The sequence below is a fragment of the Ursus maritimus genome, unplaced genomic scaffold, assembly GCF_017311325.1.
Source record: "Ursus maritimus isolate PB19 unplaced genomic scaffold, ASM1731132v1 scaffold_3, whole genome shotgun sequence".
Taxonomy (NCBI): Eukaryota; Metazoa; Chordata; class Mammalia; order Carnivora; family Ursidae; genus Ursus; species Ursus maritimus.
In genome coordinates this window covers 29,166,528-29,194,181 of record NW_024425563.1, presented here as the reverse complement: position 1 = coordinate 29,194,181, position 27,654 = coordinate 29,166,528, and the positions used below count along the sequence as shown (strand labels likewise).

At 35.7% G+C, this 27,654-nt stretch overlaps 1 protein-coding gene across 2 annotated transcripts; it reads left to right on the top strand.

Annotated features, from left to right (window-relative positions):
- Nucleotides 1–26,130, top strand: ING3 (inhibitor of growth family member 3). Of its 2 annotated transcripts, XM_008705808.2 has the most exons (12): nt 796–962; nt 1,209–1,280; nt 4,358–4,458; nt 6,273–6,338; nt 16,459–16,555; nt 18,136–18,207; nt 19,054–19,173; nt 19,447–19,604; nt 20,185–20,378; nt 21,690–21,882; nt 24,237–24,275; nt 25,802–26,130. In XM_008705808.2, exons 1-12 carry the CDS (start codon nt 935–937, stop codon nt 25,916–25,918), a joined length of 1,257 nt encoding a protein of 418 aa, XP_008704030.1. In that variant the 5' UTR covers nt 796–934; the 3' UTR covers nt 25,919–26,130. The 2 variants fall into 2 exon arrangements, 1 of the variants encoding a protein (XP_008704030.1); XR_572166.2 differs by lacking the exons at nt 16,459–16,555; nt 19,447–19,604; nt 20,185–20,378; ... (1 more) ...; nt 24,237–24,275; nt 25,802–26,130 and having other exon boundaries at nt 1–962.
- The last annotated feature ends 1,524 nt before the right edge of the window (nt 26,131–27,654 follow it).

Sequence of the window (27,654 nt, the reverse complement as noted above, 5' to 3'; positions counted from 1 at the left end):
CCAAATACAGGGTATTTATTTAACATAATCCAAAATTATTGTTAGGATAGTTCAATAGATATTAAGTCTTCATCCGTTATTTCTGCCTGCTCACTATAATTTCTTCTTTTTTGTGGGTGCAGGCTCTATGTATAGCTCAATTACATTACGATGACGATGAGACGGACCGCAAAACAAAATATGTAAGAGGTTATCGAGGGCTATTTCTGTATCTTTTATTACGGGAAATTCATATTCACCCCATATTCTTAGTGACACTATTTTAGTTACAAGGAAGCCAACCAGACGTCCCATTTATATTTCTAGCAGTGGATATTAAGGATAAATTCCAACAAAGAGTTCTGTTTTAAACAATCCAAATCGCCCGAACTTTGCTGATTATTCTAGCGTCAGAACATTTTCTATTGGCTTAGCACTACTTGAAATCCATGACTCACAAACGCCAGGGCATGGAATCGTAGCAGTAAAGAACAGGTGAAAAGTTGTTCCTAGTTGTGTTCTGCAGGCGCATACAACTCCCGTAGTTCCCTGTGCAAAAATCAACAAATAAACAGAGGCACCGCATTTCAGATTCTCTTGCGCACCGTTCGCAAGGACGACTGGTTTTTGTAGTTTCTACATGGGTAACTGCTAAGCATATTAATCCTTGCTAGGGAGGGAATAAAACTACACTTCCCATAAAGGCGCGGGGGCGGCCTCCGGTCGGTTTACGTCATTGCTTCAGCCAACCAATGACAGCTCCGGGCGGCAGTGAGGCAAGCGCCGTCAGGCGCCAAAGTGGTTTTTTTTTTTCTTTTTTTTTTTTTTTTTTCCGCCGAAGCTGAGCGGGTGCTGCTAGCGGAGGCGCCATATTGGAAGGGACAAAACTCCGGCGACAGCGAGTGACACAAATAAACCCCTGGACCCCCTCGTTCCCCCAGCTCTAAGGGCCGCGATGTTGTACCTAGAAGACTATCTGGAAAGTGAGTGGGCGGCGCTGGCGGGGGCCGTCTGTGGGACCTGCGGGCGGGCAAGAGCGCGAGTGGACGGGCAGGCGGGATGGCAGGAGGGAGGGGGAGGCGGGGGATGTTTCTTTCTCACGGTAACTGGCAGCCTCGCTGTGGGCTGCCGGCTCCTTCGACCCCCCCCGACGCACGCACGCACGCAGCGACGTAAGCGCGTACTTTCGCCGTTGGCCCCGCCCCTCTGACGGACTCTCCCTTTGACAGTGATTGAGCAGCTTCCAATGGACCTGCGGGACCGCTTCACGGAGATGCGCGAGATGGACCTGCAGGTGCAGAGTAAGTCGGCGCGTTTGCCGGTCTTGGCCGCGCGTGTTCAGTGCCAGACTTACTTGCAATGGACTTCATCGCCTCTGCTGTGTGACTCTCCTCCGGCTCACTGGCTAGTGCATAAGGAGTTGTAAAAAAGAAAAGGCAGTGCCGATTCTTGCCCCTTGCTTTCTACGCTACTTTTCTCCTTGCTTTTTTACAAGAGAAGGAGACATTAGGGCACTTGTATGTGTTCCTTTCTCGAATTCAAGACTCTGCAATAAAAGTTTCTGTACCTTCAGTGAGAACCCAGATATATGTCTTAATGCACATCGGTGTAAATGTTGAGAAGATTTTGACTTGAGCCCTTATGTATGGAACATAGATTTCAGCATTTAGACTTTTGTTAAAGTTCGTTCTGTTCAAAAATTTTCAAGCGCGGAAAACACAGAAGCATAGGTTATATTCGGTTCTTTAGTGACCCTGGTGAACTTGGAATGTCAAATTTTGAAAAGTTACACATTATAGGATACATTCTCACTTGTCAACAGGATGATATTTTTTCAGTCAAAATCAGTAAGGGAAATAGATTTTCCTGTAAAGCTTCTTCTCTGTTGTAATAAAAATTTTGACTTTTCTTCTATCACTGATAGCTTGGTAGTCTGGTTACTTTTTTCCCAAAATTAACCTTGTTCTTTCATAGAGCAGTATTTGGCTTATTTTTTCCGTGAAGTTTATAAAAAAGGGTTTATGGTTCAAAGAAAGTAAAGAATCAGTGCCTTTGGAGATAAGAAGGTAAATTCTTACAGCGAAATTACGCTTCAAATTACACTTAAAATGAGTACAAATTTATGTCCACCATGTTCTGAAAGAACCTCACAAACCTTCCCCTTTTATGAAATGAATGTAATATAGCTATTCGTTATCTTGTAGAGCTACTATATTAAAAATTAAGAGTGCGAAGTGAAGTATACGTTACATAATTAAAATGTACATTTAGGTGTACCCTTATGGCTGGATGCTACTCTCTTTGTTTAGATGTAGGTACTCCTTAATTAAATTGTGTAAATGATAGTAGTGACTGGCCTTCATGGGGTCTATCCCCAGAAAATATGTTTCTTGATCCCATTTATGCCACCTGTGTTTAAGCTATATACATAAAAGTTTCTCACGCCGCCAGGTTTTTTTCCTAGAAAAGTGGAGGTAGAGGAAGATCTGGGTTTTGGGGTATGATTGGGAGGAAAGGGGTATCATGGAAAGAGATCAGAGAACCAGCATTCCTTGTGGTAGCTAAGGACCTGTCCTTTCTCCCCCTTGCTTCTCTGCCTTCCTTCCTACTCCCCCCGCCTTCCATATCCATTGTTCTTGAATATACTTTTCTTAGCCTCTTGTCAGTTTTATGTGGCCATGCTTAATACAAGGTGATATGATATGGAAGCCTTTTTTTCAGTGGATTCTAGTGTAGAAGTCTGATTTGTGTATTTCTTTAGCTTACTCACAAAATTCATTTTAACTTTAATGTGGTTGAAATGCTAAAGTAGTGTTTTCTACAGGTTTTGATGTCAGATAGATCTGAGTTCATATTAGAATTTTACTGACATATTTTTTGACATTGACCATGGTTTTCATTGCCTATAAAATGAAAATCATCTGAGGATTTAAAATAACATAGTTAGGGGCGCCTGGGTGGCGTAGTCCTTAAGCATCTGCCTTTGGCTCAGGGCGTGATCCCAGCGCTCTGGGATCGAGCCCCACATCAGGCTCCTCTGCTGGGAGCCTGCTTCTTCCTCTCCCACTCCCCCTGCTTGTGTTCCCTCTCTTGCTGGCTGTCTCTGTCAAATAAATAAAATAAAAAATCTTTAAAAAAAAAAGAATAAATAAATAAAATAACATAGTTAAATTAGAACTTATAGTATCTGATACAGAGTAGAAATTCAATAAAGGGTAACTGTTGTTTTATACTTTTATACTTTATACTTTATATATATACTTTATATTATACAAATTTTAAGTTCTCTTGTGATTTGACCTTAGATTATATAAATGAGAGGTTTTATAAACTTACATTTTATAATAATTAGAATTTTCTAAAGTTAATAGGTACTATCAATTAATAAGAGACTTCTTTGTAAGTTAAAAATTGCTTATTTAAACAAAGGAAAATTTAAAAAAAATTAACTGTAAGACTTCTTAGAATCTTTAAAAACCTATTATATTATTGCCCTGAAAATCTCCAAAAGGTTTTCCTTCACTTATATATAGCAACAGAATCTCTCTCTCTCTCTCTCTTTTTTTTAACTTTTCCTTTTTTAGCAGATGTGGAATGAGATGACTACTCTTGGCACACACTTAGGGAAAAACTTATCTAGAATAAATAATACAGTGTATCAAGTGAACAAATGATTGTACCTTCTACTTTCAGTCATGATATGAGATGATGGGGTGCTTAATGCCATATAGTGAGAGGTTAAAATCTTTTTATTACTCTTTCTTATTAAAAGACATGTGAGGATTATCTAGTGGTAACTTTTTTTTTTTTTTTTTTAGATTTTATTTATTTATTTGACAGAGAGAGAGAGACAGCCAGCAAGAGAGGGAACACAAGCAGGGGGAGTGAGAGAAAGAAGCAGGCTCCCAGTGGAGCAGGGAGCCAGATGTGGGGCTCGATCCCAGGACCCTGGGATCACGCCCTGAGCTGAAGGCAGATGCTTAATGACTGAGCCACCCAGGCGCCCCTATCTAGTGGTACTTTTAATAAGAAATTGTGCTTTGGCCCATTCGGCTGATTTAATACCATTACCTTTTGACCCAAAGGCTGTACTATTGAAATACTACAGTATAGAACCTATCTATGTTGTTGACTACTTTGACTACAGGAAAAATTTTGAAATAACAACAAATATAAATTGTCAGAGAAAATTGTAACTTTTTTTTTTTTACTGGACTAATTAAAGCATTTACATAATCAAAGCATGACATATTTAAGTTATTGGCCAAGTGAAAGAGTTTATGTTGTCAGATGTTTTTTTCTTTCCCTAAATCAGAGCATGTACATTTAGCATATGAATTTGGTCATCTAAATATGAAATGTTTTTATTATGTCATAGATGCCATGGATCAACTAGAACAAAGAGTCAGTGAATTCTTTATGAATGCAAAGAAAAATAAACCGGAGTGGAGAGAAGAACAAATGGCATCCATCAAAAAAGTATGTTCAACACTCTGGATGATCTATCAGTAAATATTGGGGTCCTCTGAGAAAGATATTTTAAAATGAAATTGTTTTCGGGTTATCAAAATGAGAGAAAGTTATCAATGGCTCTTTAGAATTTAAATAATTGTGTTTTAGAGCTTCAGGTGTAGGATTTCTAATCATTTTGGTAATTTAAAATTTGTTTCAATAATTTTTGACTTTTGTTACAGAATTACACAATTAAAAAAAAGTCAATTTTTTCTTTTAATTTATTTTATTCCGATTACAGCTAATTAAGGTTGCCTTGTCTTCACAGATATAACATTGTCTTCCAGTTTCGCTCACAAACTGGGGTGAAAATTAGCTCACCTTGAAGCATATTTACATATTGCTAGGTACCTAAGTTGGTAGAGTCACAGAAGAACATAATCTTAAGAGTTGAAAGGATCCTTCAAAAGTCTTTTAGTTTAAAACTCTAAATTTGTATATGAATTGAGCCTAGAAATACAGAATTCCTTGAGTTTTGATGTTTTATAGTACTTACAGGTCTCTTCCAGGTTAGAATGAGTATCAGATCTCCTCTCAAGGTTTGCTTTAAATGTATGACCTAGTGTATTTGGGATACTTTGGAAGAACTACATAGAAGACCTAGGTTTGGTCATGACTGCCATTTAGCTACGCGACATTGGGCAGGTTCTTTAATATCTCTGAGTAATAATGGCTCCCTCATCCCCAACCCTCATAGAATTGTTCAAAAATCAACTGAGAAAGAAATTTGAAAACTACAGCTTTGGAGTATTGTGTTATTTATTTTGCCACATGGGGGGAAGCACAGAATTTGTCCTCGCTTGGAAGATACCTGGAGGCCTGGTGTATATTAGTATAGATATCACATCTATACAGGTGACCCTTGAATAACATGGGTTTGTACTGTTGAGTCCACTTATACGTGGATTTTTTTTTTTTTGATAGATACGGTACAGTACTATAAATGTATTTTCTCAACTTTTTTTCTCTAGCTTACTTTATTGTAAGAATACAGAACATAATATACAAAATATGCATTAATCTGCTGTTTATGTTATCAGTAAAGGATTCCGGTCAACAGTTGGCTATTAGTAGTTAAGCTTTTAGTCAGAAGCTTATGTGTGGATTTTCAGCCACATGGGGGACACCGTGTTCAAGGGTCAACTCTGCAGCCCAAAGTCAGTCATCATCCCTTTAACCTATTAAGTTTTTGGTGTAGTACAGCTTGGCTATATCCTTAAAAGTCTAGTTCTCCATGGAAATTGATAGAATCAAGTTTTTGTTTTTAAATGATTTGCTTTATACTGAGGAGAAATCTAAAGTATAGGTTGAATTGTATGAATTAATGCCTGACTTGAAATGAGAGTTCCAGAACAATTGGAAAATAGGGACATGCAGGTCAGAATCTTTTCAGTAGTTACACTTTGATTAAAAAGTTTTAAAAATGGGGAGAGGAAATGTTCTTTATAAATTAAATAAATTGTAACATTTTCTTTGAAAGGGAAAGAACTATTCATTAGTTCATGTAACTTTTACTAGTTTAGAGGCTAGACTTGGACTGGTATTTAATTTTACTTATATCTTCTTGAGGAATGCTGAACATCTTCCTTTAATTCTTGGCCATTGTACATAATTTCTATTCCTGCCCCATCCCCATCCTGTCCTTAACTGGGTTTTTATTGCTAATGTAGGATGACTGACATTGAATATAAGGTGTGATAGTGAAAATGCAGTTATATGCGCTGAATACACGTATTTTTAAATTATTAATTTATTCTTGAAATAAAAATGTTTTTATTCAGGATTACTATAAAGCTTTGGAAGATGCAGATGAGAAGGTACAATTGGCAAACCAGATATATGACTTGGTAAGTAAAATGAATGTGCATGCTGTGCCATAAGTACTTATATTATGGATTATGTTTTAAGTTTTATTGGCTTAAATATTAATAGGAAGAACAGACTAAATTTGAAGTATTGCTTTCTTGATCCCATTTCATTTGAGGTTTCAGTGTCTATTTTTTGGTTTCTTTGTGGAGAAGAGTTAGAGTCCACAGTTTAGTCAACAGGTCAAGAACCTTATGTTTTAGCCAAATTTACATTGTTACAAGATTTTAGCTGATGTTAGATTTTTTTTTGTTTTTTTTTTTAAACAAGAATTGGTGTTTAAATTTATTTTACTAACCCTTATCTTAAGGTAGTATGTTTACTTACCTGATAAATCATCTTGAGATTGTTTCTGTGGTAAAATACACAGAAGACTACTTTGTTGACAAGCCTTCTTGGTTGCCTGATTAAATGGAGAAGAGAAACATTTGAGTCCGTCTTAAGAGATAGTACTCGACTATCTATTAAGTGATGTCAGTAGGTAGCACTCAGCAACTGGCTCAGGTGGCAAAGATGGGAAACACTTGATTAAACTTTAAAAAAAGGTTCTTTTTTGCAGTAGCAGCACTTGCAAAAGATTGAAATCACTATAAGACAGAGGCAGTATTTCTCAAACTGGTATAATTATAATGCTCTTTTTTATGTAAAGCATCTTCTAAAATATATACTTTAGGAAATACTCATTTCTGGTTCTGCCTCAAAGCAAGTTAAAGCTAAAAGCAAATGGACACTTATGGCCAACTTCAGCATATAGATTTCATATCTTATTTTTGTAATCTTATCGGGATACAGTCTCATCACTGAGCAAGTATATATAAATGTAAATGTTATTGGTAAGACGCAAGATAAAAGGTACATACCACATACGGTGTACATTGTAAATGCTTATAGGAAACTAGAAAACATTTGTCATGTGAAGCCATAGAAAATGTTTCATTCTCATATAGTGGAAGTTTTTAATGGCTGTAATAACCTAGCCTCTTTTGTCCATGCAGTTATTCTGAAAACAATTTTAAGATATAATGCTGTAGGAAAGGCAGAATGGATTATAGCTTGATTTACTATGGAATTGGAAAAAAAAAAGTTCTTAATTGTTTTGGTCTTGAAGTATGTCTATAAACACACAAAAAGACATTTATATTTGAATCCAAGAGGAATTTGTTTTGTAACATTGCTCCTCATATTTAGTGATTCTGTGTGTCAGTATTTAGAGACTACATGCTCTTTGGCTGTGCTCTTTGTTAATATTTTGTTATTTTACTACTTTTTATACGTTTAAAAAATTTCAGTGTATTTCATACATTTAGAAAAGTATGTATAATATAAATATGTTCTTTTTAAACATGTGTGGGTTTTTGGTGTGTATCTATCCATTATTTATGAACCACACTGTTTTATTCACTCTTGTGCTTCGTGTAACGGAGTTCTATCTGCATGTAATGGAGGAACAAAATGTAAATACTATAGATGGCTTCTGTTCTCAAGGTGTTGGTAAACTAGTCGGGAAGACATGCCCACAAACTAAAGTGAAGAGCCTGTATGGAAACATGTAATAAATAAAGATTAATGCAGTAAATATTAAGTATCTGGTAACAGACTGAATTAACTCATGTAGAGTATTGTTAATTTCTTAGAGGATACGAGATGAGTTTTGAACAGAATTTATTCAGAAGCTCTGGGGCCTGGATTAAGGTTCGTATTGAGGGGAAAGCAGTTCACTCAGAGATAATGGATAAGCATAGGGTGAAAATAAAACTTAGTAAATTCTTTGAGGGGGATAGATTTTTTTAGGCTAGGGAGCGAGGTAGTAGAAGGTGATGTAATGAACAAAACGTAATAAAGAGTAAGTGCCCATAATGGATCCATACAGACATGAGTTCAGCCGCTTCACTGACAGCAGGACTTTGGATAAGTTACTTCATCCCAAAATCTTAGTTTCCTTATCTGTAAGATAGCGATATTAATTTGTGCCTTACAGGAGGACTTGCACACGTCTATAAAATGATCTTAGCTTGTGAGAGCGCCACATAGTGGACGCTCACTTCTTCCTTAAAGATGCTCTCCATCTTACTTGTCTAACTGGGACTCTCCACTTTGGTGGAGCCCCTGCTTCCCTTTTAACTCTGCCAAGCGACGCCTGGTTTCTTCCCCATTCCCCCAGTATTTCCAGGACGGCTTTGTGTCTTTACTTTACTCTTCCTCTTCCTTCTTCTCCCCTTCCTTCCTCTGCCCTCCCTCTCCCTTTTCTTTTTGTGGCTCTTCTTTTCCTCTCCCTCCTTCCCTTCCTATTTTAGCACTCCATATTAAATTGCTATTTCAGGCGATCATGACATCCTTAATATAAAAATCCATTCTTTTTTGAGACTTAATCGTCTATATCGTCCTCCCATCTTTGTGACCTTTTGCAGTCTCTGTGGATATTACTCATAATGGTTGCTGTTCCTCAGGGCTCTGTCTTTGACCTGCATTGTTTCTTACTGTATTCGGGTGATTCTCACACAGTGGTAACTTTCGTCCCTTCTTCTACCCAACTCCAGAGTCCAGGAAGACCAAATGCCACATGGTGAAGAACTGTTCTGTCAAATGCCCCACACACAGCCCAAGCTGAGAAACCTTCCTCCATTAATTTTCCAAGTGTTCTCTTAGTTTTAGTAATTATACATTAATGACTCCTCAAGCTCAGGCTTCTCTTCTGAGCCTATTCATCTTAACTGAGAATTCCCAGGCCCTGGAACTCAGCGTATTAATATTAACATTTAACTCCTAGTCTTCTCTTTTCCTTCTCTCAGAAGAGCTACCGATCTTCCAGTCATTCACAATGAAATACTGAAAGTCATCCTCATCTCATTGTCCCTAGCTTCCCCACATTATTTAATCAATATATCTTGTTCATTTTATCTTCTAAATATCTCTCATTACGCCTTCCTCTTCACTTCTGCAGCCTGCCACAGTTCAAGAACTTTAAAAAAAAATTGACTGGCGTGCTTTTCCTTCTGTCTTTGCTTGGGAAACTTTCTCCATCTTTCATAATCCTGCACGTGCAGTCTCTTTATTAAAATCACCTTAATAATCTTGATATTTATGTCATTTATATCTGGGAGAAGAGATTTGATCACTTAGAAAAGTCACACAAGAATGATTTAAACAAAAGGCTTATTTCCCTCTCATATAAAATATCTGTTGGAGGAGGCAAATCAGGGCTTGCGTGGCAACCCCGACATCATCAGTGTCCCGAGCTGCTTCTAATCCATTCCTCCTCTTTTCTGGACAGGTAGAAGACTTGCAGTAGGGGATTACTCAAAAGGGCATATTTTGCAGTTCCGTCAGCTCCTTTAAAAAAGCCTTTCTGGGAATCTTACTACTGACTTCTGCTTCTCTCTCCTGTAGCTGCTTCTCAAAATGTTGCTTAACGGGGCACATTGCCGCCCCAGGTGTGTGGGTTCTGTCAGTGAGGAAGGAGGCTGTTGAACAGGTCCTTAGCACTTTGTGCCTTACCCTACCCCTCAACAGAATCCTATCAGCTTCCAAGTCATTATTCCCATGATTGTGTTATTATTTGAATTAAATGGTAATGATTTACTTTTGGCATGTATGTCTGTCTCCCTTACTATGAATGTTAAGAACTATGTTTTGTTTTTTTAATTTTAGTGTCTTCAGACTCCAGTTATTTCTCAGTAAATATTTGTTCGCCTAAATAGGTTAGTAGAAAAGAAAAGGCACTAACATGACTCGCAAGTTATGAGTGTTAGGGATAGAGTTTAGTGGTGTCATTCTTTGCGTGAGATATTGTAGTTGAGTGACATTTTCTCAAAAAATAATAGAGTCACATTTTAGTATGCTAAGACTGACTTAGTTTTGATGGACAAACAAGGGTAGGCTACAGTGCAAATAGCCCCTTCTTTTTAAGGGATGACTTTAAACCGAGAGAAGTGAAAGTAATGTAATTCAAATGAGTTAGTTTCCTTTATAGAATCACTTTAGAAGACCAAACAATCTTATAGTCTATGTCTTTGCTCGGATCTTTTTGGTATCCCTCTCTTTAAATTGTTCTCCATTTTTTTAGTTTCTTCAGTTTAGATTTCTTTCTTTGATACATAAGCTCAGTTTGGAAGTTCTGAAACAGGCTTTATAAAATGTGCCTTCAGCAAAAGGGGCATTTTTTAAAATATCAAGACTTATTGTGAGGTACATGTTTTATTTAAATACCTTTTTCATTTAAACACTTTTCACTTTATAATTACACAGTATTTTTTGGCTATTTTCAGTTCCTTTGCTTTTAAAGAGATTCCTTTTAAATTATGAAAACATTTGGTAAACACTATTAGACTTTACTGTACAAAGTAATGACAGTATCATTTTCATAAAATAAAAAATATTAGATCTCCTAACCAGGGCCCTTGAAGGTATGTGAGGTTCGTAATCATTCTGTACCCTCAGAGCCTGGCCCAGTAGATTAGTTGAGCAGTAAACAGAAGGACGAAGAAGACGTTCGAGGTGCTGTGATCCAGTGTTTCCCAGACCTTCATATTTGCATCCCACCTTCAAGGTTTTTAGATTATCCATATCACCTGTACATCTAGCTAAGTAAATTTTTAAATGAAGTGTATTTAAGAGGAAAATTTATTTATTAATCTGATGCTATTATCATAAAGGAAAAACTAGCATCACTTATCACAAAAAAGTAATTATAAACTGTTAAAAAACAACACGCAGCCTCCACGGAATGCTTGCGCTTTGTGCGCTGCGCCACATTGCCAGCGTGGCTTGTGGTGTTTGAACAGTTTATGCTGGAGGGTAAGAAATTTACTTTTGCAAATAATTGCAGTTGAGCCTAAGGGAATTATTGCCTTGTCCATAGGGAGGTTACTAAATGGATTTACCATCTCATATTAGTTGTATTCCGCAAAATATCAACAGTAAATATCCAAGTGAAAGTCTATAGGAAAGAGGAATTAAATTCTATAACATTTAACATTTGAGAGCTTAGAAAGCTAAATGCTTCAAAACTGAGTGGGTGGGACATAGTGTAAATGTAAAACTCCAGTAATTTTTAATCATAGATCATTTATCCAATAGACAGTGGTACTTCTATTTATATACTTCTGCATAGTGGGAAAGTATAACTTCCATTTGTTCAGCAAATATTTCTAGAGCTCCAGCTAAGAGCAGTCACTGGTGTTAAGTGGGCAGTAATGACACAGAGAAGCAATGAATATAGGCAAACTCTTAAGAAAAGATTCGTTTAGGTTTTGATAAGTGCTATGAAGGAAATAAACATCGTGGAGAGAGGGATAAAGAAGGAATTACTAGAGGAGGCTGTGAAGAATGTAGTCAGCAGGAGTGGCATACTCTCAGGAGGTGACATTTGAGGAGGTACTGGGAAAATGAGAAAGAGCCAGCCATGGAAAGGGAGCATCAGGAAGAACATTTCAGGAAGATAATGGACCAAGTGCCACGTCAGAGGTGGAAGAGTGCTTGGCAGGTTGAAGCAGGGAAGAGGCCAGTGTGGTTGGTGGATAGTAAGGAAGGAGAAGGGTGGTGCTGAGAAGGAGCCAGGCAGGAGGCACCACGTGCAGGGTCTTCTAAGCCAATGGAAGCAGTGTGTTTTTTCTTCTGAAAGGAGTAGGAGGCCACCTTATACAGAGGAAGGAGGTGTACCTTAGAGGAAATTGTCTGTTTGCCTTTGCTTACACATTGCGTTGTTACAGTAATTTCAAGTAAGCATGTGTTATTTTTACAGATTTTAATGTACGATAATTTAGTATATAATTATGTTTCATTTTGCCCCTCAGTGTTTTACATAGCATGGTATTTCATTGTATTATATTTATTGAAATATTTTATTTACTTTTAAAATCACTAGTACACTTTTTATACCTGTGACTAGTATTGTACTGATTACTTCATTTATAAAGGAAAGAAACCAGACTGCATAAATGTCCACAAATGAAGGGATTAATGGATTTAGGGGTTCAGTAGAACAAACTGAAATTTATTTCAGTAGTTGTCTTAGGGGAAATGAGCAACAACAAAAAAGCTATCCTATTAAAATAATTTCCTTCTAGAATCCTGATACTCATAGTCATTAAACACTTATTTGTGTTTCTCAGCCAGATGTCACTGTCATCAGGCTGTATTAGATTACAATACCTAATAAAGTTGATTTATGTATACTCTGATAAAATTTGAGCTTTTAGTTAATGCTTGAATGATTTTAGCAGTCTCTTACACTGCTCAGTACCCTTGAACTTGCTTCTTTTTTATATCCTGGCCTATTCCTGAGATGATTATATTTCAGGTATACATTTTACCTATAACTTTGAGAATTCTTTATCTGATACTCTGATTAAAGAAATATATTATGTAAGTTTGACCTTTTGACTTGTCTCCTATCCTTATTGTCTTTTAGGAAGATTAGATGTGGTTTATATGCTAAGGCCCCAAATATTTGATTCAGCCTAAAGATGGATCAGATTTTCACCTATTTTAAATATAATTCAGAGATGTGAAGAATCATTTTCATGACTTATCAGAGAAATAATTTGCCATCATGGTTCCTTTTTCTTCTCCAATTTACCCTCTTTATTCTCTATTACCAGATCTTTTCAGAGTTAGAAATTTATCTCTCATTGCCATGGATTTCACCTTAGAACTTTATAGAATAACTTGTGCTCATTCTGAAAGGGCAAGCGAGACATTTAAATTTTAGAATTTGATGGTATTGGAAGCCATAAATCATGTAGAAACTTTTTTGAAAAGGTTTATTTAGTTCGGTTTGGATCCATCAGTGACACATCTTAAAATTTGAATATAGGAGACCCGGAGTCAAAAGAGAAGACTAAAGGATTACAACTCTATGCTAAAATGTTAAAATAGGAGGATTGTTTTCTTTCGTGCAGAGGAGCCAAGTGTGACTTACTTATCTTTGTGATCATCAAGGTGTTAACAAATAAGGTCAACAGAATTTCCTTTGGCTCTGAAGAGGTCAGAAAAAAGAGAACTGATTTAAAATTAATGCGGTTATATTTGGGGTTATGAGATATGATTTGAGTCTGTAGAATAAGGAAGCTTTTGTGGCTGGTATTTGTTGACATTAAGTGGGGAACAAATCAATAATTAGACTCTGTGGTCAGCCTTGTGTTAGGAATCTGTGGTTAATGGAAAATCTCTCAATTGGAGTAGTACCCTCTCTACTACTATAAATCAATCTTATGAGGTCAGGTGTGTGTGGAAGAGTGGGGTAATATAGGTTCTTGCTTTGCCTGATACCTGTGGGGCCGTTATGGTAATCTGCCAGAGTAGGTGCTTTACCCATTCAGAATCATGGGGATAGGGGAGATGCTCTCTACAGGTTTCAGGCACGTTCAGTGGTGCTATGGCTGTTTAATGCTGTTGAAGTACTCTGCTGCTTCATAGTTCGAGTTAAATCCTGCGGTCAACTTTCTAACTTCTTTTTTTTTTTTTAAGATTTTATTTATTTATTTATTTAACACAGATAGAGACAGCCAGCGAGAGAGGGAACATAAGCAGGGGGAGTGGGAGAGGAAGAAGCAGGCTCATAGCGGAGGAGCCTGATGCGGGGCTCGATCCCATAACACTGGGAACACACCCTGAGCCGAAGGCAGACGCTTAACCGCTGTGCCACCCAGGCGCCCCTAACTTTCTAACTTCTAATTTGATTTAGTATAGTAGCAGTGATCTAAGAAAAGCAGATCTCATTGCCTTATAATTGCTTCTATATTCATCAGTTCATAATCTTTTTTTTTTTTTTTTTTTACCTACCAAGAGATAGGAATGATTGGAAGCTATCTTACAAAGCTACCTACCACAGTGTGGGTTAGGCTTTTCTGTGTCTATTTTAATTACATATTTGTTTTTAGAATTATTAAATCTTTGGATTCCATTCCTTTTTTTGACCTGCTAGTATTGGAAATTCCATCATTATTTTCCATGTGCTCATGTGTAATAATCCCTATCAGTACCATCTTTAATACACTGAAGTAGTTCTTTAGTGCAGAGGTGGGAAGAGTTAGGGGAGGGTACATGATGCCTTCATCTCACTCTGACTCCATCCTCCCGACCTAGATTCTAACATTCTGCCTGTCTATATTGTATATAACTATTCCAGGCCACACTATGCTTTACTTTTTCTTTTTTCTCTGTTCCTGTCTCTATTCATTCATTAATTATTAATTTTTCTTTCCCTCTATTTGAAAACAGTATGTTCTTCACCCTCTAACTCATGTACTTCCTTTGTGTCTACCACAGCCCAAGGTTATATATGTATTTTTTTATGTACTACTTCTAATCCTTTTCCAACTATTGCATATTTGCTACATCTAGGGTATATATATTTTAAAACATATATTAGATTAAAAAGCTCACATAAATCTTGACTTGTCAGCCAAATTATAATTCCTATGAAAGCAGAGATTCTTTCTAATTTTTCATGTATTTTCCATTTAACCCAACGCCAAGCACAAATCTCAATATTGTAGGTAATAAAGGTGGTGGAATATTTCATTGCATTAAGTGGTCTTGGAATTTAAATATGAGTATTTTTTGACTTCCCTTGAGATTAAATTTTGACAATGTAAGATATTCTTGAATAACTGAGGTCTGTGTTCACACTTTATTATTGGAAGGCAGGTTCCATTAAAGGATGCTCAATTACCTGCATGTTCTTTGAATAGGAGCATTTGTCCCTAATACGTTCCTCTATAGGATTTTAAATATTGTAATTACAGATTCTGCCATTTATTCTGAAAAATAACTTGTGTGTGAAGATGGACAGAAAACTGGGTTTTAAATTATTGAACAGTCACTAACCAATAAATACCCCACTGGGTGCTGTTAATATACAAAATATAAATAACGAGAAAATATTCTTATTTTTCAATTTGAATTATATTATTCTGAGTTAAAGAACAGTTGGCTGCTGCATGCAGAAGTTCAGAGGGCAATGTTAGGTATAAATGGTGAAGAGCAATTTATTACAAATAGATCAGAGTTAAATCCCTTTTCCATAATGCATTAGCTACTGCCTTTGGGCATGTTATTTAACCCTTCTGAGCCTTAGTTTCTTCACTTATTAAATGGAGACAGTAATAACCTATGTCAAAAGATTAGAGCAAGGGCTAGAAAAGATAGAAGGGCCTCTAACGCACCAAGCACATTACACGGCATCTAACACACACAAATTGTCTTTTGCTACTTTTCTCCCTGTCTCCTTCAATTTAGATACACATTATTTTATTCAACAATGATCCATTGGGAATCTAGAGTTTGAAAAAAGATGTCAATAATATAACAATATTTTTCAAAAAATTTATATTTTCTTTGTTTCACTTCAAAGTGGTAAATTTGAAAAAGTATTGAAAAATATTTAATGTTAACCTTAAAAAATTAAGACTTGTTGCTAGTTTGAAGTATCATATAATTTTCTGAAATCAGTCAAAAGATCTCTAGTTGAATGAGAAAATAAAATTTGCCACCTTCCCGAGGGCAGTAGTGTTAGCAATAAAACCATTCTAACCAGACTGTTTGGGGAATAGAGTTTTCTGGCTAAAAACCCCTTTTGTTTCAACCTGTTACATAAATGTTTACAAGTATAATGGTTTACTTTTCTGCCTTAGAGAAATATATGTATAGAATATAGTAGCCTCTTTGTTTATAGACTAAGGATCTTTTCATTCTTCATTCCAAATAACAGTTATTATAGTTTGGCAGTGTGGTGGATGGCCTTATTATAAGTAGGAGATTAGGTTGAAAGTAATCCCAGGGTATACTATAAAAAGTTACCAACCCTCCTGTACTTCCTCCCCCTGCAAGTCCCAAGTATCAGTTTTGTTTAGTTTCACTTCTGAATGTTTTCTAGCAAATTGTGATTCTGGTTTCATAAAACTTCAAATTTATTAAGGGAGACTTGAGAGATTATTTCATCTAGCACCCTCATTTCATAGATTAAAATACTGAGATGTAGGTTAATTGACTTGCTCAAGAATACTAAGCACTAAAAGAAATAATTAGTTTTCCTCATTAAACTGACACTTTAATAGTGTCCCAAATTTTGGTGGTTATCTTTGATCTTCTTTGAAACAGGTAGATCGACACTTGAGAAAGCTGGATCAGGAACTGGCTAAGTTTAAAATGGAGCTGGAAGCTGATAATGCTGGAATTACAGAAATATTAGAGAGGCGTAAGTAAAATTTACAGTTTTCCATCAATGTTGGACAGTCCATGTGCAAATCACTGAGGAGACACTTGTCCCATGGAGACTTCTCAGATCCTGCGCTTCTGTGGATGGTGGCAACTGGGTTGGACAGCGTGGACTCTAGCTGCTAGAACTGTTTGGGTTATGGCTACTGAGAGAGGTGATACAGGATACCATATACTCTCTCTTTATTAAAATCACATATTAACTCATTCCATTTTTTAATACGTATATATGTTAGTAAGATGAGTGTTGAGAACAAAGATTTAAAGAAGTACAGCCATCTAGAAACAAGTTAACCATCTGTCATTAAATGTATTGACTTTGCCCTGCCTGCTGGATACACTTCACCTTTGAGGAAGGCTGTTATTTTTTCTTCCCAAGAAGTGCCTTAAGGCTTTTCCTCAACTGTGTTAGTAAGAAAGATTTTAGTTGGTTCCAAAGCATTTCCTCTTTTTCTCAAAGAAGTAAACTTTCTTATCAGTGAGGAGCCACTTTAATATTTCTTTGCAAGGTTCCACTTGATCTGCTATAATTTACCTTTATTCCTTTTTTTTTTTTTGATGCATTTCATCAGCAAGAACATGTGCTTGTTTCTACACACTGATGAAAAATTTCTTTACAGTGTTAGGTTATGTGTATATATACACACTGCCTAGAATAGGAGAACAACCCACTCGTGAATCCATCTTGGTATCCATAGTTGCATTTTTGTATTCAAAAGTAGATTTATCCCGTCAGATGATCATGTGATTTATTTGTAATACTTTTATTCCAAGGAAACCCTGTCTGAGAATAATAAGTATTTTGAGACAAAATAAAATGTTCTATAGGCGCTCTAATTTTTTTTTTGAAATGCTAATAGTAGCTATGAATAACAATAATTCGTGCCTATTCAGTACTGCAGGAAGGTTAATGAAGCATCCTCTGTAAGGACACAGACACACAAAACTAAATGCAATCAAGTTATAAAATCTGCTCCACCCTGTGCCCTGCCATAATTTCATCTCAAGGGATCAAGATAAACCCAGAAAATTTCTTTAAATGTATTTTAATGCTTGGCGGTAGAGATTCTGTGCCTAACTTCTTTTAGGAAGTCTTTCCTATTATATGTTGTTTTAACGGTCGAAGAATTTTCTTTCATATAGTAATGTCCCATCACCTAATACTTTAGGATCTCTCTACAGAAAGGTCTTCAACCCAGTATAACTAGTTTGAGTTTTTCAAGATCTTATCAGTAATGGAGTTATAACATCCATTCATCCACTTATGTGGTACCTGCTGTCCTGAATTCACCAATTAGACATTAACATGCCTTGAGCTGTTTTGTACTTAAGGTGAATAGTAAGAAGTAGATTACATATTATTTAGAGAGAGGATGAAATTGGCTCAGGGTGAGATTGGCAGTGGTGATTTTCTAACATGTTTGACTAAAATAATATAGGCATATGCATCAGGGCTTGCCAGTCCTCTGCTAAGTGAGGGTACAGAGTGCCTGTAGTTGATCGTCCTGGAAAGTTCTGCTTGACATTGAATGGAGATGTATCTCTGCCTTTCTTTTTTAGGATCTTTGGAATTAGATACTCCTTCACAGCCAGTGAACAATCATCATGCTCATTCACATACTCCAATGGAAAGTAAGTTTGGTTTAGGGCAGCTAAAATTTTCAGTACAATTAAAAACTCATTATATTACCTGTGTATTCTTTTTAATTAGCTCCATACAACCAACTGAGAAAAAAAAAAAATCCTTCCCTTCCTTTTATTTTGTGAGCTCTCCTTTTTCCTTACAGTTCCTGGTAGACTTACCTTCATCATTTGGGAAAAATGTATTTGATTTGGGAGTAGAGTGTTTGCTTTTCCTGGAATACATTGAGGACAAATGTATGGTATTAATAGCAGCATATACTCCTACATACCGATACCTGATTCTCTCTAGAGAGTGTTGTAACTCAAGCCAAATGATAAAATACTTTGGGCTCTTTTTTTTTTTGTTTTTTTTTTTTTATCATCCTTGCTTCTCCAGTGCTTAGCCTGTTTGGCATATAAGAAGGCCTCCAATGGTTGGTGGGTTAGTGAGTAAATGGATGGCTGGTTGGATGTTAGCTGGCTAGAAGACTGTATCAGTATATTTTGCAACAGATCAATTTGATATGAAAGAAGGGTTGATTGAAAAGTCTTCAAAGTTGTAGATAATGTTTTGAGAACCAAATTCCTCTCATGTTACATGTGAAATCATGGTGCATCGTGGGTTACCTATAGTACTTTGCTACTGAAGTTTTTTTTTAATGTGCGGGAAGGCTACTCTTAACAAAACAGGTGACACAGAGAGTTCTGCTTGTCCTGTCCTCCAAGGAAACATACTGTTCTGTATTCCATGAAGAACTCAGAACATAACTGTACTTGTTTATAACTGAATGAAAGTATTATGTCTTGTCCATAGTCTCTAACATTTAAAAACACATAAATTCTTTTTATATTCAGAAAGGAAATATAATCCGACTTCTCACCATACAACAACAGATCATATTCCTGAAAAGAAGTTTAAATCTGAAGCTCTTCTATCTACACTTACTTCAGATGCCTCTAAAGAAAATACACTAGGTAAGTTTATTATCTTAAATATGAATGTTTGCTTTTTGTTTGTATTAAAGTGAGGGGAAATGAAACATTCGTTCAGTATTAACGAATCATACAGATTTTTTAAAGTCCACATATGGGGAAAGAAGAGAAAGGAAAAGTGGGACATGAAAATTTTATAGTGACATGAAAATGTTAAATTTAATGATTATATCTGTATTGGGAAATAATGTATTTTAAGCTCACTAACATTATGTTCTCTCCAACCATTTTTATTTCTTCTTTAATTCTACATAGGGTGTCGAAATAATAATTCTACAGCCTCTTCCAACAATGCTTACAATGTGAATTCCTCCCAACCTCTGGCATCCTATAATATCGGCTCATTATCTTCAGGAACTGGTGCAGGGGCAATTACCATGGCCGCAGCTCAAGCAGTTCAAGCCACAGCACAGGTAAAAAGGAAAAGGTTTGGAAATAGCAGGTACATTTGTCTGAATCATTGGCAAACTCTAATAGAAACAACTAGATGTGAACAGAAAGAATTTTGTTACATTGTCTAGTTTCATTTTTATAAATCATAGTTTTATGATACCTGACATTTTATTTGATGAAACTTATGTGCATTAATTTACCTGATTGATAATCGTGCAAACTCCTGCAGATCCCTTCACACAGCGATGGCTCATGACGTGCGTGTTCTTGACAGTGAGCCACAGCACCTGCGAGGACAGTACTTCGCTCTTCCCCAGTGCCAGGGTTTCCTCCACAGCCTCACAGCTTGCACCGCCCTACGTTTGTTCACTGCTGTACAGTTTATATTCCAGATTAAGTTACCAAGTCTGTAGCTCCCTCCTAACTGTGTAAAAACGGATTTCAGATATTCACATAAGATAGCTTAAACTACAGTGATGAAAATAATGATTTAAACAAAATAATATTGGATAAACCAACATAATACTGTAACTAGTAGGACTGAAAAAGAAAAGCTGCATATATATGCGTATTAATATTATCAATGAATGTCTGTTTCAGATGAAAGAGGGACGAAGAACATCAAGTCTAAAAGCCAGTTATGAAGCGTTTAAGAATAATGACTTTCAGCTGGGAAAAGAATTTTCAATGCCCAGAGAAACAGCTGGCTATTCATCATCTTCAGCACTCATGACTACATTAACACAGAATGCCAGTTCATCAGCAGCCGACTCACGGAGTGGGAGAAAGAGCAAGTAAGTTGCACTGTTACAGTAGCCCTGTACCTTTACTAAGTGTGCAGTCTACTTGGCATCCAGCTGCGCTTGGATATATGAAACAAAGGTAGCGTATAATGAATGGATCAGGATGAACTTTGGGGAGGCAGGAAGACATGACATTTTCATTCACACCGCTATACTTTGGAGGAGTAAAGTCTTTAAAAGGTGTTAAACGTCTTTAATCTTTCTAGAGTCTTAAATTGGGTATAAATGACTTCTTTTGTTTATTAGGTTGAGCTATTTTATGGAACTGTTTTCCTTTATAACCCCTTATTTTGTCATGTGTTTCAATATAAATTAATGCATAAAATACAAATTTTATCCTGGGAATTTATTTAAATGAAATTCTTCATTTTTATTCAAAGCAAAGTGTCTTAATTCTTGGTCTTACGCCCACAAACTTGAAACTATGAAAATATCCCTAGATTTTGTATATGAGACTTTTAGGATGATTGCCTGAATCTTAAATATGAAAACTTACTAGCATCTGGCACCATCTATCGCAGGTATCTGCATTTGCTAGATATTCAGACATAATGGAAGTTCAAATGGTAGGCCAGAATAGATTAGCTAATAATTGCATCATAATTTATTTTTAAATGTGTTGTATTTCCTATGAGTAAATCTCTAAAGGAATGATCAATGTAGAATTACCATAAAAGTGCTAGATATCTTAAAAAGTAATTCCTCTTAATAACCCAAATTTATTATAACTACTGATAATAAATTTCCCTATTTTTAAAATTTAATTAGTGTATAAATATTGGTACATTACTTGTGAATTTTAACACTGTTTCCTATCTTACACGGGTAAGTAGTCACACGTCGTTTGATGGTCACGATCATTTTCGTCAACTGCTATTGTGTATTTGTATTTTAGATTTTGATGAAGAGTATTCAGTTTGCTTAAAAATACAAAGACTGTCTGCAAGGTAGCCATAACCAATACTAATTCTTAAAACTCTTACCTGTAATTTAAGTCAATGTTAAGTAGCAACAGATTAAAAAATTATCGTAAAAACATAGTTTGAAAGAATTTTTAAAAATATCTTTATTCTCCAGAAAACAAACAAAAAATCTTAAACAAAAGTAAACTGTTATGAAAATTGTTGCTCTTTATTGCTGTCAACAGTTGTGTTCTTAAATCTGTGTCAGGTGAGTTTAACTTCGTGTTAAACGTTAATTTACATGTTTAAAGTAATTTCATTTCATACCACTCATTTGGGAGTTATTCTCCCGTAACTTCTTCTGGATGCTGAGCGAATAAAACTGATACCGTTTTTTCAGAAACAACAACAAATCTTCAAGTCAGCAGTCATCATCTTCCTCCTCCTCCTCTTCCTTGTCGTCATGTTCTTCTTCATCAACCGTCGTACAAGAAATCTCTCAACAAACAACAGTAGTACCAGAGTCTGATTCAAACAGTCAGGTTGATTGGACTTATGACCCAAATGAACCACGATATTGCATTTGCAATCAGGTAAAAATCTGATATGTCTATAAAAGTATAGTCTGAGTAAAATAGAAAACAGAGAACGATTTCATTTTTTTAAGCGCTCTTTTTTCTCCAGTGAAAATACTTTTGATTTCTTCTGTAATTTTCTTCTGCTTCTTATAAAATCACATTTGCTGTAAATACAAAGAGTATAAAGGAATGTGTAAGTCACCCACAATCTCAGCCCTCGGATATAACCTGTAATTAGACATTTTGATTTATCACTACTGTATACCCCACAGGCATGTTGTCTTACCCTGCTTAGGCTTCCATGACAAAGTACCACAGACTGGGTGGTTTAAACAGCAGAACTCTATTTTCTCACAGTTCTGGAGCTAGGTAGTCCAATATGAAAGTGCTGACTGATTCCATTCCTGGTGAGGACTCTTTTCCTTGCTGGCAGAGGGCCCTTTCATGCTGTATCCTCACATGGTGAAGAGAGCTCTGGTGTCTCTTCTTTTATAAAGGCACCAACCTTGCTGGATTAAGATTCCACCCATAGGGCCTCATTTAACCTTTATCATCTCACAGACCCTATCTCTAAATACAGTCACAGTGGGGGGTAGGGCTGCAACACAGAAATTTGGGGGAGAGGCACAAACATTTAGTCTCTTACACGTATGTACACACAGATGCACATGTGTGTGTTTGTGTGTATGTATGTGTGTGAATTTGACCAGTTGGATCACAGTATATTCTTTATGTAACACTTTTTCACAAAGTCCTGTGTACCAAACATCATTTTTCTTGAAGTAATTTTTAAAAATTTTCTCAGTTATGTGTTATACTGTAACTTTTTAAACCAATATTTAGCTGTAAGTTTTTTTAGTGGTATTAAATTTTTTGAGATTACAAATAACATTATGGTAGGCATTTTTTTATGTAACCCATTTTATACATCTAATTTCTAAGATAATCTTTTGAAATAAAATTAAGTTAAAATATTTGTTGCAGACTACCAAAATTACCTTCTGAAGTTCATTCCAAAACCCGATTAGGAAACGTGCCTGTTTCCTAAACCCTGTCCAACGCTGGATACTATTTTGTCTTGAAAACCATATACCAGTTTGATAGTTTTATATCACACAATCATTTCAATTTACGTTAGTAGTAAAATTGGACCCTTTTTTGGCTATTTTTATTTCTTTTTTTATGAATTGATTCATTGGTGTTGGCTGACTTTTCTATCATTTTTGTCATGTACATTATAAGTACTTTGCTTGGTGTAGGTTTTTTTTGTTCTGTTTTTAATTCTGAAATTCCAGTTTTATGGAGTAATGATTGTCAGTCTTTTTCTTTATGAAGTCAGCTGTGGGTTATATGCTATCAGCCTCCTTGCTTTTTCTCCATATAAATGTGTCTTGCATTTTTTCTCATTTGCAAATGGCTTTATCTAGCTCTTGATCTACTTCAGTTTCTTCACGTTTAAATCTTTAATCCATCTGCAAAAAAAAAAAAAAATCCGTAATCCATCTGCAATTTATTGTGTTTAATGGTGTAAGTTGGCAATCTAGTTTTTGAGAATTTGCAATTTAAGAGTTAGTTAGGTTTTCTACTGTCACCTGACAAACATTTTTTGATATTGGTTATTAAGAAAATACTGTAAAGATCCTGGTAGTAAAAATAGATTACCTACAGAAAAACAAAGATCCACCCTAGATTTCCCATCTGTAACACTAAAAACTTGTTGATGAAATATATCTATAGAGCTTAGAGGGAAAACTCTGAGTGCCCCCCCAAAAGTTGTTAACCAGAGAAGTGTTCGTGTGTATAGAACCACATACAGATATTCTCACTCATGCAGAGAATCATATGGCATGCCATCTAGTTATAACCCTGTCTGAAACATTTCTCAGTCCATTGAGAACTTAAATTAATTCAAGAATTAGGAAGTTGTATTATAAAATACTGGTGATCAGCAAAAAGAAAAATGAGGAAGGGCAGATAGTAATTGCTAATAAGTTTAGAAGTTTCAACTGTTGACTGCAAAAATATAGATGACCCAAGAAAAAGTAAAAACCTTAAGTAAGTAAGTAACCAAAAAAGAAACTTAAAGTCTTTACGAAAGAAACCACCCACAAAGTTAATTTGTCAAGGTTCCTTCAGATTTTCAAAGAGCACATAATTTCTGTGTATTTCCCTCTGTGCCCCTGCCCAAAAATATCTTTTAGTAAAAAGCTATGAGTCTTTATAAAATCTTTTTTATTAAAAAACTATATACCCTGTTTCTTAATGCAGTTGTGTATTCCCCTCTGTTTTCTAACAGTATCATCAACAAGTTGGATTTAGATGCTTATCGTATAGTCATAATAAAAAATATTTACTTTTATTTTAACTAGGTATCCTATGGCGAGATGGTGGGCTGTGATAACCAAGATGTAAGTATTAAATTTTTCTATTTAGGAATGAAAAAAAATCACAGATTATTACCACTTGAACATTTTTCTTATTTACGGTGTCTCTCAGTCTAAGAAAACAGGTCTGCAGTTATGTTAATTACATTATATTAATGCTAGAATATTTCTCTCCAAAATAGGGTCATGTCCCTTCACGTGTTCCCAATTTAACTCTCTTAAAGCTAGTTTTATAGTTTCATGTGCAGATTATAAATCTCAAAATTTTGTTGTAGGAAAATTAGAAACATCCTCTACTTCCTTTGCTAAATAATACTGTGTTTACTAGAATCCAATTCACTTATCACGATGAAAAATTGGTGTTTTAAAACAGTACATTCTGTCAGGAAGCCTGCCGCTAGCGGGAGTGGGGTGTATGATGTGAGGTTATTTTCCTCCTATCAATATACTGTTTCCTATTGTGCTCTGCAGCTGTCAGCTGGTAAGAGCCACTTCTGACATGGAAAGTAAAGGAGATTTGAAAGAAAAGAATTCCCTTTTTTTTTTTTTTTTTTAGGAAGCTTAATTTTGGTTAGAGATATATTTTTATTGGATGCTGAGAATATTTTTTCTAGTAATTTCACTCCCTCCTCACTTTTTCAAACTTCCAGCCCCCTTTTCCTACAGAGGACTAACAACCCTGAATTCTAAAGAAGTAAGAATCTATAATGTCAGAATCCTAAGGTTAATAATAGCAGTTTAAAATTTTTAAAAATAATCTGAAGATTGAGCCGAGTTGGCTTGGTACATTAAAGTTTGTGCTCTCCTAACCTGGCAGGGTCTCAACAACATGTTCACATAGATAGAGAAAGACTGTCCTTCCACTTCCCCCTTTAGAATCACTTGTGGGTTGTTTGTGATTTTTGTATAGTACTGCCCCACTGTTCCGAGAACACCATTGTAACCTCCTGAGGCAGTTCATGAAAATGATGCATTTCTGTGAATATCCCATCATACTCTCTGAGCCCTCTCATTCCCACTTGTGCTCTTCTGAGTGCTAAGATTTTCTGTGGAAGTGTAGAACTGCTTAATATGTTACAGAGTAGGATCCCTTTTCTCTGCATATCTAGGACTAGATCTACGCAGAGAGGAAATCCAGGTCATCCCTTTATGTTTTTCATTGCAACTAGCTTATTCTACTTTACAAGGGAGTGAATAAGGTTGAATATTAAATAAAATCTGTAAAATGTATTTAACCTTCTTTGTGAGAGACCCATCTCACTTGTCCTTGAAAGTTGGTATCAACTTACTCTCCAGCTTAACGAGAATTAGTGACTTTTTGCTCATTGCTTGGAATCATAGAATTAGATGCAGAGATGTGTACTTTCTCTGTGCCTCCACTTCCTTATCTCTGAAACCTGTAGTTGGATTCAGTGATCTATAAATCAGCTTCTAGATCTAAAAGTTCTGTTTCCATGAAGCTTATTATTAATATTCAGTCTAGTGGGCATATTATACTCTGTAATCTTGGGAGGTATTAAAAACTATTTCTCTGCCGTTTTGCTTTCCAGTGCCCAATAGAATGGTTCCATTATGGATGTGTTGGGTTGACAGAAGCACCAAAAGGAAAATGGTACTGTCCACAGTGCACTGCTGCAATGAAGAGAAGAGGCAGTCGGCACAAATAAAGGTGGCCGTTTCATTTGACGAAGAAAAAACTTCAACTAAACATTTTATATAGGACTTGAAAAAAGAAGAAAAGAGAAAGAAGACACAATGCATTTCCAGGCAACCACTTCAAGGATTTACATAGACAATCCTGTAAGATCTTGAACTTGAATTTTATGGGTTGTATTTTAATAATGTAAGTAAATTATTTATGCACTCCTGGTGTGCTATGAATATTATTCCAGTTAGCCTTGGATTATTTCAGTGGCCAACATATGCAGACATTTGTACTCCTCAACCATTTTCTCAAAGTAATGGGCATTCTATAATTTAGACTTCAGAGAATTCCAACGATGAAGATTTTAAGAAAAGTATTTTATATTCAACAGGTATGTTCTGCTGCATGTACTGTACTCCAGAGCTGTTATGTAACACTGTATATAAATGGTTGCAAAAAAAAAAGTCAGTGCTTCTAAAAAGAATTTAAGATAATGGTTTTTCAAATGCCTTTATAATAAGCTTTGTTTCTTTGTGAAACTAAATTCAGCAGGCTGAAGGAAATGGTTCATGTGATAAAGTGGGCTGGTGTCCTCTAGAGTACCTGGGTACATAAACAGAAACTCCTGTAGGTAAAAACGAATCTGTGCCATTAGTCTTTATATGTTTCTGCATCCAGATAGAGTGCAGTTCATGGGTGGGGGGAGGGGGAGGGGTGAAGGGGAAAGGGTGTTAAAGTGATACATTTTTATACCAAATGTGTTTATTTTTTTGTGCAAGTAATCCTTAAAATTGGAATTGTATTAGGTGTTAAAATAAAGTTTTTAAAAAATTACTTGTATTTATACTTTACACACTTAATAAGGAAAATTTCTTAATTCCAATTAACTTCCAGTTTTCATAATCTAAAAAGGACAGAGGCCCAGGACACAGAATGCTGTGTAATCTGTGATTTCTTTAACAGTGCTTGGAATTCGTGACGTGAAAAGGGAAAGACATTTTTAATGTAAATTTGAAATGCAAATGTATTTTTCTAGAACATCTCTCTGGCTTTTCCTTTAGTCTAAGAGACATGAAAGAAGTCTAATTACGGTAGATAAAATGAAAATAATGGTAATAGATGTTTTGACTTGAGGCAGTGTGGCCAATTGAAGTAAAGAGAACTCCTAGATTGGAGCTTAAAATTCAGTTCTATTTTCGATACTACCACATACTGGTATGACAGTTAATTCAAATTTTGAATCACTCTGGGCCTTACTAAACCAGGGTGATGCTGGCTGCAGTATGTCTGTAAAGCACTCCTAAGGTTTTATTCTATAGGTGCTATTTAAGTTATAAATTTTGCATAGTGGAGGTTTTATTTATACTATCAAGTCAGGTTGGTAGAAAAATCCTTAAAACTTTAGAAATACTTATTATATCATTTCTTTTATGTTGAAACTTACTGGGTCCATTAGATTTCTGCTTTAATCAAAACCACTTATGAGCCTCTCAGAACTTATTCAGAAGACTATAACATCTATGCAATGCTACCCAGAGGGTACGGAGTAGATGGGGGATTTCAGAGGTCTCTTAGCTTCACGAATCCTCAATTCTGAGCTGTCGCGGACTGATTTTATAGCTGGACAGCCCATAAAACAAAGTTGGTTCGTTTGTGGGCATTCACGATTTCACAATATCATGAGTATCATGATTCCATAACACTCAGTATTTTCATGGAGATTTTATAAACCTTTAAGAAATAATATATAACGTAGCA

Coding starts and splice junctions, on each gene's coding strand:
- ING3 (XM_008705808.2), top strand. CDS start 935: ATGTTGTACCTAGAAGACTATCTGGAAA. Junction 16,556..18,135: donor TACAGAAATATTAGAGAGGC/GTAAGTAAAATT, acceptor TTTCTTTTTTAG/GATCTTTGGAATTAGATACT. Junction 18,208..19,053: donor TTCACATACTCCAATGGAAA/GTAAGTTTGGTT, acceptor TTTTATATTCAG/AAAGGAAATATAATCCGACT.